The sequence below is a fragment of the Delphinapterus leucas genome, chromosome X (assembly GCF_059928025.1).
Source record: "Delphinapterus leucas isolate spDelLeu-1000000601 "Yukka" chromosome X, BTC_Dleu_Yukka2, whole genome shotgun sequence".
Classification (NCBI taxonomy): Eukaryota; Metazoa; Chordata; class Mammalia; order Artiodactyla; family Monodontidae; genus Delphinapterus; species Delphinapterus leucas.
Genome location: NC_143150.1, coordinates 107,746,332 through 107,763,380, shown reverse-complemented (window position 1 = coordinate 107,763,380; position 17,049 = coordinate 107,746,332). Strand labels below are relative to the sequence as shown.

The window sequence follows — 17,049 nt, the reverse complement described above, 5'->3', positions numbered from 1 at the left end:
TCCTTCAGGTTGCCCTCTTTTTAATCTCTAGTGAGTTAAACCCTGCTTGCAATACTCAGATGCTACTGCTGTTAGAGGTCCTCTTTTCTTTGTTTTTGCCCTTTTGCTCAGCATTTGTATACTGTGAGCTATGTCAGATTGATTTTGTTGCTAGGGGTTGAGCAAGTGCCCTCTCTAGGCAGGAGATCCACAACTTCTCCATGATAATAATAATGGTGATGTACCTGCCCTGTGGTGACCTGTTGTTCTGTGTGTGTGTGTGTGTGTGTGTGTGTGTGTGTGTGGGGGGTGTGTGTGTGTGTATGTATGTGTGTGTGTGTGTGTGTATGTGTGTGTGTGTATGTGTGTGTGTGTGTAGGGGGGAGAGGTGATAAAAATGGTGCCAAGATGCCATTTGGAAGATGGTACTTCCAAGAAACTCAGAAAATACAATTAGTTCCCATCCCATCAGCTCCATTTCCCACCATGGTTTCTACTTTACACTTCCCCTGATGCTCCCAGAAATCAGCAAAGTAACCATCTACCTGGCTGTGAATCACTGCATCTCTGGCTGTGAATCACTACTAGAGCATGACCCACTTTTGTTGTATTTCTTTCTGTCTTGTTTGGCTGTACAGCACTTATTCCTCATTTTATCTGTGTGGATCCAATCAGAGAGAAAAAAATACACTAAGTTGAACAAGGAAAGCTTATATAAAGATTTCTTCAATGTAATAGTTTATTGGAGTAATGAAGGATTGGCTAGTAAGAAGGAATGATGTATTAGTCTGCTCAGGCTGCCATAACAAAATACGAGAGACTGGGTGGCTTATACAACAGAAATTTACAGCTCTGGAGGCTGAGAAATTCAAGATCAAGGTGCTGGCTGATTTGGTTTCTGGTGAGGGCCCTCTTTCCTGCTTATAGATGGCCACCTTCTAGCTGTGTGCTCACGTGGCATCTTCTTTATAAGTAATCAGAAGGAGAAAGAGAAAGGTTGCAAGCTCTGGTGTCTCTTCTTATAAGAGCACTACTCTCTTCATAAGTGTTCTGCCCTCATGACCTCATATAAACCTAATTATCTCCCAAAGACCCCTCCTCCAAATAGCATTACATTCAGCATATGAATTTTAGGAGGACACAAGCGTTCAGTCTGTAACAAAAGATAACTGTAAAGAATAGAGGAATGGCCGCCATTACCCCTAGCTGAGAGCACCCAAAGAAAAGCTCCCATTTTCCCATTCCCAGAGTGAGAGCCAAACCTTACTGGGAAAATTCATGGCTTAGTGAATGACAGAAGTCACTGAGGTGGCACACCGGTAGAGCTGGTTGGAAGTCTGCCCTCTGCAATTGGACAGGGACTTGCCTTCTAAGGTATCTGGGAAAGCTGTTCATGAGAAGGTGTCTCACCTGAGGATCTGCTAAAAAATTACCAAGCTGCTACCGTGTACTGCAGGACCTGGGTCCTGGAGAAGCACCCACTGCAGGAGCCACGTTCTGGAAAAGCCTTGCATACTGCAAGAGCCTTCCAAGCAAGCATGCTGGAACCAGGGAGCAAACCCTTTCCTTTGAAATCTCTCTTCAGAACACTTTACTAACAAAGCGTCAGTGCCAGCTAGCAAAGGAAAACTGTTTCACAGGTCCAGATCCATTTTCAAAGAACAGGCAAACACGTGGATTTAGAAGGAGAAGGCCATAAGCCAATAACCATAACACTGATTTAAAGTAAGAATAAATATCAGCAGAAGCTAACTAAGTGTTGAATATATTGTTTGTTAGTAGGATAAATTACTTTTCAATGCCCTTCTGAGTTTTATCCATTGCTGCATAGTCTGTGCCTAGAGAAGAATCTTGTCCAATATAGATGCTCAATAAATATTGTTGAATGAATGAATGAACTAATTGCTTCCATTTTACTCTAATGTTTTTTCTTTCTCTCTTTCTCTGTCTTTTTAAACTACAGCTGATGGATGCACAGATTGGTCTGTCGATATCAAGAAATACCAAGTTTTGGTGGGAGAGCCTGTTCGAATCAAATGTGCACTCTTTTATGGTTATATCAGAGCCAATTACTCCCTAGCCCAAAGTGCTGGACTCAGTTTGATGTGGTACAAAAGCTCTGGCCCCGGAGACTTTGAAGAGCCAATAGCCTTTGATGGAAGTAGAATGAGCAAGGAAGAGGACTCCATTTGGTTCCGGCCAACATTACTGCAGGACAGTGGTCTTTACGCCTGTGTCATCAGGTATCCTCTTAATTTTGTTACTGTTGAATCAATTATATCACATGTTGCTTTCTTATACCTAAATTTTGCCGCTATCCCTTTCACCTCAAGGTATGGTCTCAATATTTGTGTGTGTTGCTGCTTTCTAAAATTTAGAATCTAAATCATAAAAAGATGGCATTGGAATTTATATTGAGACATTATCTCTGGCTTATGGAGAAAAGAGATACCATCTGGGTATCTACTTATGTTGCCAGAAATTACTAAAGACTATGAAATAAAATTTATAGAGGAGGTGAAACGTTGCAAATAAAATGTAAGCAAAGACTTGCAGAAAGGATGCGTAGTTTATTGCTAAATGGGTTGTAACATTTTGTTATTGCCCTTCACAGACAGATAGAGCACAGATACCTCTGGTTCAAACACATCTGCAAAGATGATTTAGGTAACGTGTATGTGCACAGGAAGAGGAAAGCAGCCTTGCCATGTTAGGGAATGCGAAGGCTATGTTCCAGATCATTTTATTGACTAAAAATGCTGAGTCAATACAAAAATATTTTGGGTCCCTCAGGGCCAATGCAAAAGTTGATAACAAAGCCTGTGCCCTTAATCCACAAAGAAACCCATCACATATCTGCGTATCTTCGTCTGCTTTTGGAAGAGATATATGTACTTTGCTTAATGGTAATGCGTTAAGACAATATCCATGTATCACATTAGCAGTTAAAAGTCTCAGTTTAAGCATTTAGCCCTTCATGGACTGTGAATGACTGTGGATGTCATTAGACTATAAGAACATTGGCAAAGCAGGGTATAGGCATATAGAGGGTGTGTTTAAATCTATTTCTTTGTGTCCCTATTTCGACTTATATATAAAGCCAAATCTAAAGCAGTTCATTCTCAATTTGGAGAAAGTCTCAGAATCACCTAGTGTCTTTTTCAAATCAAAATTCAACTTCCACTTCTGAAATTCTTATTAGCAGCTATTATTCCTCTATCATAAGGTTTGTGTCTCCTGCTCATCATCAACCTATAAGAATAACCTTTATGGAGGGTTATGGCTACAGGTGTGTTAGGATGTTAAAATAGGTCAAAGCCAGATGAAAGTTAAACATAACTTTATCTTTTTAACGCTGACGACATATAAATCAGAGTTCATTTTGGAAAATATGAATGAATGCAAATAAAGTTCTGCTTGGGAAAAATGTGGAATGAATTATAAAAGAACAAATGCACTATTCCTTTGCCAACTCTTGTTCTTTCCCTTAAAAAAGGGAATCCAACCCTTTTATGTTTAAACGTAACTCTTAATAGAAGTAAAGTTTTTGTAGGTGCATTGATAAATAATCACCATACTAGTATAGTTAGTACTGTTTGCATTGGCTATTCTTACTTGACAAATAGTTATCAGATTTAATTTCATATCTGCTGCATTTCCTTAAAAAACATTATTTCTGATTGTTGATGCATGTGTAGGAGGTGATTCTTCAAGATAGGCAAATGTATGTCCTCATTTATCTGAGATTAGTATTGAGCTGAATGTCCACAGTCTAACACTTAATTTCATTATTTATTTTTGATGGGAAAATAAGGTTGTGTTTATGTTAGTAATCTGAATTTCTGAAGCACTGAAGTTGCAATCCTTTGATGTGTTTAAATATACACAGTGATCCAATGCTCAGAAATTGCGTTAAAATGTCTGAATTTATAGTTGCAGTAATGAATGAAGGTCACAGAATTTCAAGAACAGTGACATTTGCCATATGTTCGTGTGTCTATATTTTAATGGAAGGTGAAACTAAAAGACAAACACCTTAAAGTTTTATATGTGTCAAGTGGTATTCTAGAGAAAGCGATAAAACTGTAGGAAAAGATGCTTTTGTCACTGGAATTCGAGTGTTCCAAATGATTTGAAGCTAGTGTTGATCGGCTTCCTGTTCCAACTTGGAAAGCGGTACTCAAAATCATTATAAACAGCAGTTTAAATAGCATGCTTTGGTGCTGATGACGTGAAGGGAGCCCAGGGCTGTTAGTTGAGTCACTGACATTTTGGCATGTTGTTAGCTATCAGACCACAAAATTGTCACCATTCGTTTTTAAATAATCCACTTACGAAGAGTTTTAGAAGTTTGAAAATGTTAGCTGCTGCTCAAAGGTTCTAGTCTTTCTGATAAGTGTTTTGGGTTATTAACTTATCAATGAAAAGTTTTAACAAGCGTTTTCATGTACAGTGTTTACACCTAAATATGTACAAGTCAATGGTATAAATAACGGAAACGCCTAAGATTACTCTCAGTGTAATGAACAAGAACTTTCCTACTCCCATCTATAAGTAGCTATTTTGGATAGAATAATACCACGTAATTCCTGGTTCCATGGTACCTGGCTTTTTACTCAATTTTCTCCTTCTTGAATGTTTTATTTTTACATGAAAAAGTGAATGAAGGAGAGCTGTGTAACTACTTTCTTTTCCTTTATTGCCAGTTAAAAGAATAAGTTTACTTTTAAAAAAATGAAATTTTCCTTTCCTCTTGACTCCCGATTTTTTAATCCTCCTCTTCCGAGTTATGCCCTATTAGCAGTTTAATATGCATAGCGAGCTGGTGCTTGTGTAAGTAATTTAATGTCCTCTAAATTGTAACATACCAAGTTGTTTGGCACACTATTTTTTGGCTAAAAGTTGATTTTGTAGATTCATATTCATGTGCAAGAAATAATATAGAGAGATCCCATGAATCCTTTAGACAGTTTCTCTTACTGGTAACATTTTATAAAACTATAGTACAAAATCATAATCAGCATATTGACAATGATACATTCAAGATACAGAACAATGCCATCACCTCAAGGATCCCTTCTGTTGTCCATATCCACCTCCCCACCCCAATCCCAAACCCCCAGCAACCACTAATCTGTTCTCCATGTCTGTTTTTTGCAATTCAGGAATGTTGGAGGGACTACCCTGGTGGTCCAGCAGTTAAGACTGCAGGGGGTATGGGTTTGATCCCTGGTTAGGGAAGTTTCACATGCTGTGCGGTACGGCCAAAAAAAAGACAAAAAAAATATTGGAATTGGGTTTTTCATTCTTGTTTATTGTTAAGTAGTGTTACATGGTGTGGACGTTGCCACAGTGTTCATTCCCTCATTGAAGGACATCTGGATTGCTTCCATTTTGTGCTATTGAAAATAGATATTCTGTGAACATTCATGTACATTTTTAGTGAACATAAGTTTTCATTTCTCTGGGATAAATGCCCTAGAGTGAATTTGACTTGTATGACAGTTGCATGTTTAATCACATAAGAAACTGCCCTCCTATCTTCCAAAGTATCTGTACCATTTTACATTCCCACCGGCAATATGTGATGACCCAATTTCTCCACATGCTTGCAGCATTTAGTATTGTCACTATTTTCCATTGTGCCCATCAGTGTATCATGATATCTCATGGTTTTAGTTTGCATTTCCCTAATGGCTAATGATGGATTTTCGTGTGCTGATTGGCCATCTTTATACTTGTCAGTGAAATGTCTGTTTATGTCTTTTGCCCATTTTGTAACTGGATTATTTGTGTTCTTACTGTTGAGTTTTGAGGATTCTTTGTACATTCTAGGCACTAATCCTTTCTTGGATATGTGGTTTGCAAATATTTTCTGCCTATCTGTAGTTTGTCTTTTCATCCTCTTAACAGGCTTTTTTGAAGAGCAAAAGTTTTTAATTTTGATGAGGTTCGATTCATTATTTTTTTTCAATTTACGGATTGTGTTTTTGGTACAAAAATATAAGAACTCTGCCTAGTCCTAGATCCTGAAAATTTTCTATTGTTTTTAAAATTGTTTTTTTGCCAAAAGTTTTATTGCTTTACATTTTATATTTGTCTATGATCCACTTTGAATTAATATTTATATAAGGTATAAGGTTTATTTTGGTCAAGGTTTAGCTTCTTCGATAGATGTTCAGTTGCTCCAGCACCACTTGTTTAAAAAGTTTAGCTTCCTCCATAGAATTGCTTTTGCATGTTTATTCAAGATCTGTTGGGCATGTTTGCTTGGGTTTACTTCTGGATTCAGTATTCTGTACCTTTGATCTATGTGTCTATCCCTTGGCCAGTACCACTCTGTCATGGTTAGTGTAGCTATAGCTGTATAGTAGGACTAAATATCAAGTACAGTGAGTCCTCCCACTTTATCCTTCTTTTTCAAGATCCTTTTAGCTGTTGTAGGGCCTGTTTCTCTCCATATAAATTTTAGCATAAGCTTATCTGTGTCTACAAGGAACTATACTGGAATATTGGTAAGCATTGCATTAAATCTGTATAGCTCAATTTGAGGAAAATTACTGTCTCTACTATGTTGAAACTCCTAATCTATGAATGCAGTAGGCCTCTCCATTTACTTAGGATTTCTTTTTTTGATTTCTTCAGCATTTTGTATTTTTCAGCATACAATCCTGTACACATTTTATGGAATTTATACAGAATTATTTCATTTTCTTTGGTGTGTTTATAAATCATAGTGCCTTTTGAATTTCATTTTCAACATGTACATTGTTAGCATTGTTAGAAGTATGCTTGATTTTTGTGTGTTAAGTTCTTTCTAAAAGCACACTTTTTCAAATTACATATATAGAATGTATTTTATCTAGTATCTAGTTCCTTTGTTCAAGTCTTGATTTTCTCTTTAGAGACTAAAAAGTTCTTCTTTCTCATTGAAAGTACCTATTAAGCATCTATCAAAAGGTACTCAGTTAAATCCATTTACTCAGTCATCCATTTCAGAAATAACTACTGATCGCTAGGTAATATGCTAATGCTAGAATTACAAAGACTTTTAAAAAGCATTTTTTTTACCTTCAAATAATTTGCATCAGAGAAAATAAGTGTGCAATAAATTGTTATAGATACTGTGGCCACAGTTTAAAACAGAATGGGGTACTGCCAAGATGGAGTAGCTGCCTTCCTCTCAGTCCTCCCCTAACAACTGAAAAGGCTGGATAGAACACAGCCAACAAGCAAAGCAAGTGTTGTGAAAGGTGGAAAGAAGGATTGTCTAGGAACCTCAGGACTTGAGGAATGAGATGACCACACTGCTCCACTTGTCCCACCAGATGATGTTGGCAGGGAGCTAATCTTCCATCCCCTGCCTGGTGGAAGCAGGCAGCAATAATATGATCCCCATGCTATGGTAGAGTCAGCACACATGAGTGGGGTCCTGATCTTCCATCTTTCACCCAGAGGAAGTAGGCAGGAATTATATTCTTTTGCAAGAGAAGTGTCAGTGGAATCCTGTGATGACCTGAGTCTCCACCCCCAGCTGGCAGCAATGGGAATCTGCGAGGCACTGTGAGACCAGGCTAGTCACTGCTAGTCTTCACCTCACTTCTCTGGTATCAGTGAGGAGCAAAGCTTCTACCATCAAAAAGGCAGGACGAGGTGGTGCAAGGTAGGGCTAGTTGGCATCCAGTTTTCGACCTTCCCTCCCCTAGTGGAGCCCAGTAGGAAGTGAGCTGGAGGCAACAAGGCAGGAAGATGTCAGCATGGCTGAGGAGGAAGCTGAACATACATATCCACTTGGCCCACATTTTACATTTCAACAGGAGGGTTGCCTTTATTTAAAAAAAGAAAAACATGATGAAATAGGATCCACATCCCCATAATAACTAAAATGTTCAGGATAGAGTTAAAAAAAAAATACTCACTGACCTGACCGTGAGTCAGGAAAATTACAACATTAATGAGAAAAGATACCAACAATGAGATGAATCTGACAAGGATTTTAAAACACTGATCATAAAAATACTTCAGCAAGTAACTACAAAATCTCTGAAAACCGATGAAAAAAATGGAAAATCTCAGCAAAGAAAAATAGATTATAAAAAGAAACAGATGGAAATTAAGCAACTGAAAAATACAATAACCAAAATAAAAACTGATTGGAAGCGTTTAAGAGTAGAGTGGAGATGATGAAAGACTGTTTGACTTCATTGCTACTCTATTAAAATTTTACATGAAAGGGCCAAAGAAATTCTAATTGCCAGATCCTTTGGGTCTCTCTTGGTTTTAACACTGACCTTTATCATGTCTACTATTAGCTCTCTGATATATAACTTAGTAAGTTTCCTTGGAACACCTTTTCTTTGAATTTTCCTTAAATGCTAGTGTTTACCAGAATTTTGTTTTCAACTCTCTCCCTTTATTCTTCTACATCGGTTGCTCTCAACTTTGGCTGCATATTTGAATTAACTGGGGAGGTTTTAAAAACTATTGATGCCCGTGTACCACCTCAGATCTGTTAAATCCAGATATCAGATGATTCTGTTGTGCAGTCAGCTTGTGAGCCACTGCTCCCCGATCCTTCTTATTTATTCCAGTAGCTTCACTTAATAAATACTTATTAATGACTCAGAAACGAAATCCAAACATTTTCACAAGCACCGGAAATATATTTTCACTTTCCTAATAGTCCCCTCTTCCTATTTGTCTAAAAGACACATTGACTTCAACATGTACCAAAATCTATTTTGATACTTACCTCCACAAAGCTATATCCTCCTCAGATGTTTCCTTTCTTTTTCTGATAAATAGAATCACTATCATTCCAGTAACACTAGCTAGAAAATTATCACTTATCATTGTTTCCTTAACGTTCTTTAGCTTGCCTTAATTGCAAGACCTTTCCAGTGTACCCTTAGAAATGTCTTTTGAATTCATTCTTTGTTGTTCATACTAATTTCTACTCTCCAAGTGACTGCAATGTCCTCTCAAGTGGTTTCGCTGCCTCCAGATTTTTCCTATTTTAGTTACTGTTCCACACTGTTGTGCAATTATATGTCCACAACAGAGATATTATTTCATTTCTCTACCTAAAAGTCTTTAATGGACCCTATCACCCAGTATGAAGTCTGAAGACTTTGCTTGGTGTACACGTCCCTGTGCAACCCAGCTTCAACCTTTCATTCTAGATTCATCTCAGGTGTTTGTCTCCGTAGGCACTTTGTGCTGTGTTCTCACCATCCTGTCTGCTGTTTGCAGATTACAGTATGAATTTTCCTTACTCTTTTACTCTTTGTTCCTTCATCTGAAATTCCATTTTTCACTGCCTATCTGAAGAATATAGAGCTATTTCTTGAAGAAGATCCAGTATATGTTTATCATCTTTCTACTTTTATCAAACTGCTCCAAAGACAATTGTTTCAGTTATCTATTATGGGGGGGAAGCACCTCCAAACTAAGTGGCTTAAAACAACAACCATTTTATTTACACATGATTCTGCAGTGTGGCCTGTACTCAGCTTGGTTGTTCTTCTGCTGATTTTGCCCATAGTCACTTGACGCTGGAATCAACTAGGATACAGGATTGGCTGAGCCTCTTTCTCTCTATGAATTCCCAGGGTCTCCTTTTCTCCACATGGTCTTTCCAACTGTCTCTCCAGCAGGATGGCCAGACATTTTATATGGCAACTCAGAATGTATGAAGACTTATCAAGGATCTATTTGCATCATGCTTACTAATAGCCCATTAGCTGAGTCTAGAGCTAATATGGGAGGAGATTTCACAAGAGCTTGAATTCCACAAGTTGTGTTTTTTTGGTGGGATCACCACAATAACAGTACAACAGAGTCTGCCCTTTGGCCCCTAGTAATCCCTGCCCTTACACATGCAAAGTACACTCACCCCGTTCCTAAGACCCCCAAAGTCTTATTGTGACATCAAGATAGGGCTACAAGTCCAGGACCTCATTACCTATGTGTAAATGAGGTTCTTCATGCTTAGTTCCTTGAGTACAACCGCTCAGGAGTGGCTCCTCTTGATCCAAAGGTCTGTGAGCTAGAAAGACTTGTTATCTAACCCTTACACACCCAACATTCTCTGGTCAGACAGGAATAAAATAACTAAGCTAAATAATCCTATCCAAAATGTGTGAGAGATACAGAGCAGTCACTGAACCATAGCAATTCTAAAACCCAGCTGGGCACACGTCAGCAGTTTTTTGATTAGGGCCCAGTTCTGCTTACTGGGAGTGGTTCTCTGTGGCTTTTGGGTCCATCCTCTTCTTTTCCATGGCAAGTTAAGGGCCCAGAGGCCTCTTTTTAATTGGAACTTTATCAACAAACTCGGACGATTTCTTAAAATGCTTGTGAGCCTTTTATGTATTAAATTGTAATCTATTCCATTAAGCAGAGGCCACACACACAAGTATATTTAAGACTGCTGTCTCTCTACTTTCGAGTCAGGGTTCTGGAAGACAGTGCACCAGATTCTTAGACACCCCTTTGCTTAGCTAGTCTTAGTGTATGCCTCATATACCTTCATAGCTAAGTATCTCAGGGTTTTCCTCCAAGACCGTTTAAGCAACCTTCTCTGGATGATAGAGTAAGTGTTGCATCCCAAACGTATTACCACTGATGTGATTTCCCCTCAGAGTCAGTGTGAGATAGTGTTGTTAGTGATCATGCACCCACAAAATAGTTACTGAATAAAATAGTGATTGGGATTAATGGTCTTAGAATGCCTTGTGGAAAACATTGGCATAGCCAAAATTATACCATTTTCTGATTCCCATCATTTTCCATGAAAAAAAAAATTCCATTTCTTATGACAGCTCTTATCTGAAATTAACACCAGTTATGAACTGCTTATCCTCCATCATGACCTTTGGTACTCCAAAACACTGTTCTATTCTCTGCCTGTAATAGACCCTCACTGTCACCAGGTGGAAGTAAACAGTAATAATATGTTAGGCCTAAAAGACCAACAGGTAACAGCTGTAGGTATAGTAGAGATAAGTTTTCATTCATTTTAATTTGTATGATAGACGGTAATTTTAATATTTATTATTGTTTTATGTGGTTATTGCTTAAAAATCAAGTCATTCTTAGATCAAAGGATAAATAATCTCAGCATCATTTTAGAAAGTCTTAAACATTTATGCCCCAAGGAGTCTCCCTTTGTTCAGGACAATCAAAGCCCATATAAATGTTTTATATCTTACCCAGAAATTTTAATGATCATATGCATACGTGTTTCAAGGACCTAATGTAGTTTCACAGTCTTGGTCTCTTAATTGTTAAACTACCTCTCTTAATTGAAACCACAGTGTACCCTTGAGAATATCAGCTGTAATTTATAGGCTATAAAAAATACAATTAAGCCTACATAAGGTAGTCCTTTAAAAAAATCCATTGAAATACAATTGAAAGTCTTTAAGGTTTCAAGTCTGGATGCAGTGTCTTATACGGATGATAAATTGAAAATATAGAACTGCATATCAGTTACTCTTTCTATAATCTTTTGGTGGGAACATGTGTCTCTTGCCATAATAGTCCTCAAAGAGAATTTCCAGTTTCATAATTCTGATAATTCTTGGAGATCATGCTGAGGTGGTAAATCAACCTAGGACAGATACTAAAGTTTACCCTTCTTTCTGTATCTGAGACTTGAAGGTGTTTTCTAAAGGATTGAACTATTTTTGAACAGGGCAATAATTAGCCAGATGGTTGTCTTTCTGAGTGCTTTCTTTTCAGAAACAACAAACCCAATTGTTGGAAGTAAAAGCCTAGAGCTGTGTGAATTGGCTATTCAATTTACTGATTTTTAAAATTATCCTGAAAATACATGTCTGCAACATAACAGCCATTTTTTCCCTAAATACAAAGAAGATGAAATAAATTCTGCTCAAGTGATGATGGGACAGTTTCTTAGATCACTGGATTGAGAAAAGCTTTGTCTTATCTTTCCAAGTCTTATAAGAAAGAAAGCTTTGAAAATTCTTTGAAATCAATGGTGGCAGGTTCAGGGAAGACAGAGGCTAATAAATTTTCTCCAGAAAGTATCAAACTAATATGGAATAGGTTGGCTGCTGAAATATACATTTGTAAAATAATTAGGCATATAAAGGTAAATGCTGAGTTCTTACGTATCCTTTTTTTCTTTCTATTTTAGGTAAAATGAATTACTATGAGCCCTTTTCAGTCATGGCTATAACATGTACCTTTATCATATTTCACAAACATTACTGAATGTCTATGATATGATATAAATGGTAATTACCTCGAGGAAATTTTAAAATTGCAAACAATATATGTGCCAGGCATAGAGGCCATTGACAGTCCAGCAAGACTATTGGTGGTCATACTTTTGTACTCTATTATTCTTTTAATTCTTTTTAATATCTTTATTGGAGTATACTTGCTTTACAATGTTGTGTTAGTTTCTGCTGTACAACAAAGTGAATCAGTTATATGTATACATATATCCCCATATCCCCTTCCTTTTGGGCCTCCCTCCCACCCTCCCTATCCTACCCCTCTAGGTGGTTACAAAGCACCAAGCTGATCTCCCTGTGCTATGCGGCTGCTTCCCACTAGCTATCTATTTTACGTTTGGTAGTGTATATATGTCAGTGCTACTCTCTCACTTTGTCCCAGCTTCCCCTTCCCCTAACTGCTAATGTTGGTGCAGTAAGCAAAGATAAAGTGAGTAGGCCTAATAAAGTAATAGCAGCTGATCAACAAAGTTTAGGATAAGTGAAAAAGTTGAGTATGAAGCTCCGGTTATCCAGGGTTCTTTCTAAGTCTAATTTCGTATGTGGTTCCCAAGAAAAAAATAAGAAGAATAACCTAATGACTGTAGGGAAGACAATAAAGAGACTTTTCTTAGAAGGGCTCACGAAGAGCCTGTGATTTGAGCAAGACTTTGAAAAATAAACACATGGCTAGGGAAAGTGTGATGGAGAAAATTTTCTCTGTCAGAAGGGTTTCATGAAGACTAGTATAAGAAAAATTTTAAAATGATCTAGAACAAGGGTTGGCAAACTTTTTCTGTAAAGGGCCAGATGGTGAAAGTTTTAGAGTTTGCAGACAATATAGTCTCTATTGTAAATACTCAACTCTGCTGTTGTGGCAGGACAGAGGCACAGATGATACATAAAGGAATGAGTACGGCTGTGCTCCAGTAAAACTTTATTTGCAAAAAATAGGTGGTGGATGGATTTGGCCTGCAGGCTAAAGTTTGCTGACCTCTGATCTAGAAAATGCCTTGCAAACTGCAAATAGGTAAGCCAAAAGTAGAAACTGCTATTGTTATTAACAAAGAAAAAAACCACAGTCTATTCATAAAAGAGTGACTAGATCAGTTTTGATGGAAAATGGGGTTTTGTAGGTGATGGTGAGAGGGATGGCTGTAAAGAAGGGTAAAACAGATGCTAAGACTTAAATAGCAGCTAAGTATAAAGCAAAGAATGGAAAGCTGAAAGCAGTTTTTCTGGAATTATCTTCCAGCAAGTATATGAATGTTTACAGAAATTGGAACGTGGAAAGCAGACAAGGGGTTTTTACAATAATTAGGGTGTGAAATGATGGGGGCTACGTTTAGAGGTTTAATGGTAGGTATAGCAAGGAAAAAAGATTCAAGATCACTTTGGGAAGTTAAAAATACATCAGAGATGGTGCTTGATTGGATGTTGAGAGCCTGATTGGATGTTGCTATGGGAAACAAATAAAAGGAAAAAATAGCAAGAGGCACATCTTATACTTTTCCAGTACAAACCTAAACTTTATCACCACAAAATCTGAGGGTCTTGAGAAATAAAGTTGCCTTGACTTTAAGCCGTCACTCTAGGAAAGCCTTAAATAGAGTTCCCACCATTGCTCCCTGACACAGCACTTGAATAAATAAAGGAAGAGGTCTGGGGTCCTTTCTAAGTTCTATGTTAGTCTACTTGTTAGTCTTTTTTCTTTTTTTTAAATTAACTAAAGTCCATACTTTGCTCACATTTCTTTTCCTTTAAGGAGCTAATGCTCCTTAATGGCAGAGATTTAACATCTTGTTCATCTTTGCATCTCCGATTATGCTTATATGACCACTGAGATCTGAGCAAAGAAAAATGTTTTGATCAGTTGCCAGGTTTGGGGACAGGTTATTTGTATATAACAAAAATCTTAGAAGTAGCAGTAGCTTAAACAAGAGAAGCTTTCTGCTCAAAGAAAATTCCAGATGTAGGTAGTTCAGAGCTTATATGATGTCTGCCTAATTGTGAATTGTCTAGGCCTCAGGTTTCTTTTCTGTCTCCACTCTGTTCTCCCTGGGGGTATGGTCCTCATCCTTATTTTCCAAGATGAAGTTCTGTCCACCATATCCATGTTAGTATAAACAGCAATATGTAATGAAAGGAACAAAGAACATGGTCCTTTCCACTTCTAAGAACAAGACCCGGGGCTTCCCTGGTGGCGCAGTGGTTGAGAGTCCGCCTGCCGATGCAGGGGACGCGGGTTCGTGCCCCGGTCCGGGAAGATCCCACATGCCGCGGAGCGGCTGGGCCCGTGAGCCATGGCCGCTGAGCCTGCGCGTCCGGAGCCTGTGCTCCGCAGCGGGAGAGACCACAGCAGTGAGAGGACCGCGTACCGCAAAAAAAAAAAAAAGAACAAGACCCAGAGGTTATTTATGTTACTTCTCCTTACATCTCATTGGCTAGAACTTGTTCACATAATTACATGAAAATGTAGTGGTGGCTGAGATATGTGGTTTTTATTATTAGTACCCATGTGCCTGATAACAACATAGAGGTCTGTTACTGAGGATCTTAAATTCGTTTCTCTAGAAGAAAAGCCCAAGACAGGGATTCTTGTGCAAGTGATCTACTGAGGAGTGCACTCAAGAGAAAAAGCTAGGAAAAGGTGAGTTTTCAAAAGTCTAGACTCATCCTGACCCCGCAGGGAGCTGTGGAACATAAATTGCACCGCAGAATTTATCCTCCCTTGAAGCAAGGGGGCAGGGCCTGGACTTCACAGTCATCTCTATCCAGGTGGCTCTTGTCATGCTAAGATGAGTCTCTGGAAAAGGGTACAGGTGTGAGCTTTGTCCGGTCAACACCCACAGCAGTTGAGGTATGGGTACAACAGCGGTTAAGAAATTGAGTGGGATACCAAAAGTATCTGCTGCACTGAGCAAGAAGAGGAAGCAGATATTGAGGGGAAATTAGTAGCCAATTTTGGCACAGCCAAGAAGCATCCCTCCACATATACTGAAATGACTCAGTAGATCATTTTTGCTATGCATGCGGTAAACACTCTGTCAGTACTTGTTGAATGAATAATGCATATTCTTGAACGAACTTCTACTTTTTTATTTCCACAGCCTGCCTTCTTTAAAATTCCCGAAAGGATTTAAAAATATTAATATTCTCAATACTACCATACCTGTCCCCAACATATACATATGCATATGCATCCTGCCCACAATAGCCTCTCTCTCTGCCCAGATTCACTCACAACCAATTATAGAATTACCTCATCAACATTCCTGAAGAAGTATTGACTGGACAAATCCCTGCTCTTTCAAGTATCTCTAGTTCTGGTTCCCAGAAAATTTCTCATTGTCCAGGAAATAAATGGACAACCAGCTTACTCTGATTAGGTTACATACAAACTCCATATATTCATCTTCTCTAAAGCTTAGGTGAAGTATCAGTAAAATTTGTCTCATCAGTCTCTGTGGCCTAGATTTATGCAGGTTTTACAGTGGCTTTCAGGAGGGTTTCCATTTAGTAACAGCTTCATGATATAGAATCTGAGGTTATAAAACAAAAACTTAAAAGAGGTAATTGAACAAGCGCTTAAATGATTTCATTATATCTCTCAGTTACAGATCCCCATTTTCTCCCATGAATGTCATAAAAGAGAGTCCTGTAAAAGGGTCAGGGTTGTGGAGTGAATGAGTAACATCTGAAGTATGTTCCAGTGGTTTCTGGAAAATGTCTTACATTGCCCAAAAAGCAAAAAAGAGAAAGAGAAAAAGAAAAAGAAATGAAAACACTACTTTAAAGCAATATCACATCATTAGTTATACTTCATATTATAGAAAAGTAGCTTAAGTAAGATAGTTTATTCTCCCATGTAAAGTAAAAGATAGGCATTCCTGAACTTGTATGATAGTTTCAGGGTTTGTCAAGGCCCAGACTGCAGTGCTTAGCATGTGACTTCCATTCACAAGGTTACTCCATGGTCCTAGTGCAGCAGGAGAACTGAATTTTAAATGTTACTTAATTTGAAATAGCCACGTGTGGCTCTTAGCCTTTGTTTTGAAATGGTAACATCAAACGATTATTGGCTCTTTCCTATAATATGTTTATATTATACATTTACATTTTGCTTAGAGTCCTGTAATGTAGATGTGGAAAGGATATTAGAACACAAAGCTAATATTTAGAAATATTGAAAATCAAGCTGGATCCTCCGACTTCATAGTCACTGATGATTATAAAAATTCATTTTTTAAGAAAATTTATAATTAGGTGATGGATGTATTAATTATCTTGATGTTGGTAATCATTCCACAGTACATATGTATATCAAATCACCACATTGTACACTTTAAATGTGTACAATTATATTTGTCACTTACTCCTCAATAAAGGTTTTTTTTTAAAGATTTTATAAGTTACTTATTTTCCTGATATTCCAGGGAGACTTTCCTTTATTTGCTTCAAGTAAGTAAGTTTATACACAGTTATCATTTCAATTAACTTTGATGGAGTTGTATTTGAAGAATGATTACAATAATCTGGCAACAAATTTTCACTTGATCTATCCTAATATTGAGGGTTAGGCTGTCTTTCTGGTCTTGACACTGTAAAGCAATCCACTAATGGCAAACCAACCATTATTTTACATTAAAACAGGAATATTATTTCTGTTACTGAAGAAGCTTTGGAATTGGTTGCACGTAGTTGACATGATTGAAATATCTAGGAATTTTTGATACTGTATTCATTCTCAATTGAACGAATTTTCTAGTAGATTATTAAGTATCTACTCTACACCAGCTACTGGACTAGCCATTGGGAGCAGAGC

General features: G+C 37.7%; 1 protein-coding gene across 1 annotated transcript in view; it reads left to right on the top strand.

Annotated features, from left to right (window-relative positions):
- Positions 1-729: 729 nt before the first annotated feature.
- The window catches only part of IL1RAPL1 (interleukin 1 receptor accessory protein like 1), a 651,340-nt gene continuing 635,020 nt past the window's right edge, over positions 730-17,049 (top strand). The window contains exons 1-3 of the mRNA XM_089904943.1: positions 730-744; positions 1,114-1,150; positions 1,943-2,222. Of these exons, the coding sequence (XP_089761069.1) occupies positions 730-744; positions 1,114-1,150; positions 1,943-2,222 (332 nt within the window). The remainder of the gene's footprint in view (positions 745-1,113; positions 1,151-1,942; positions 2,223-17,049) is intronic.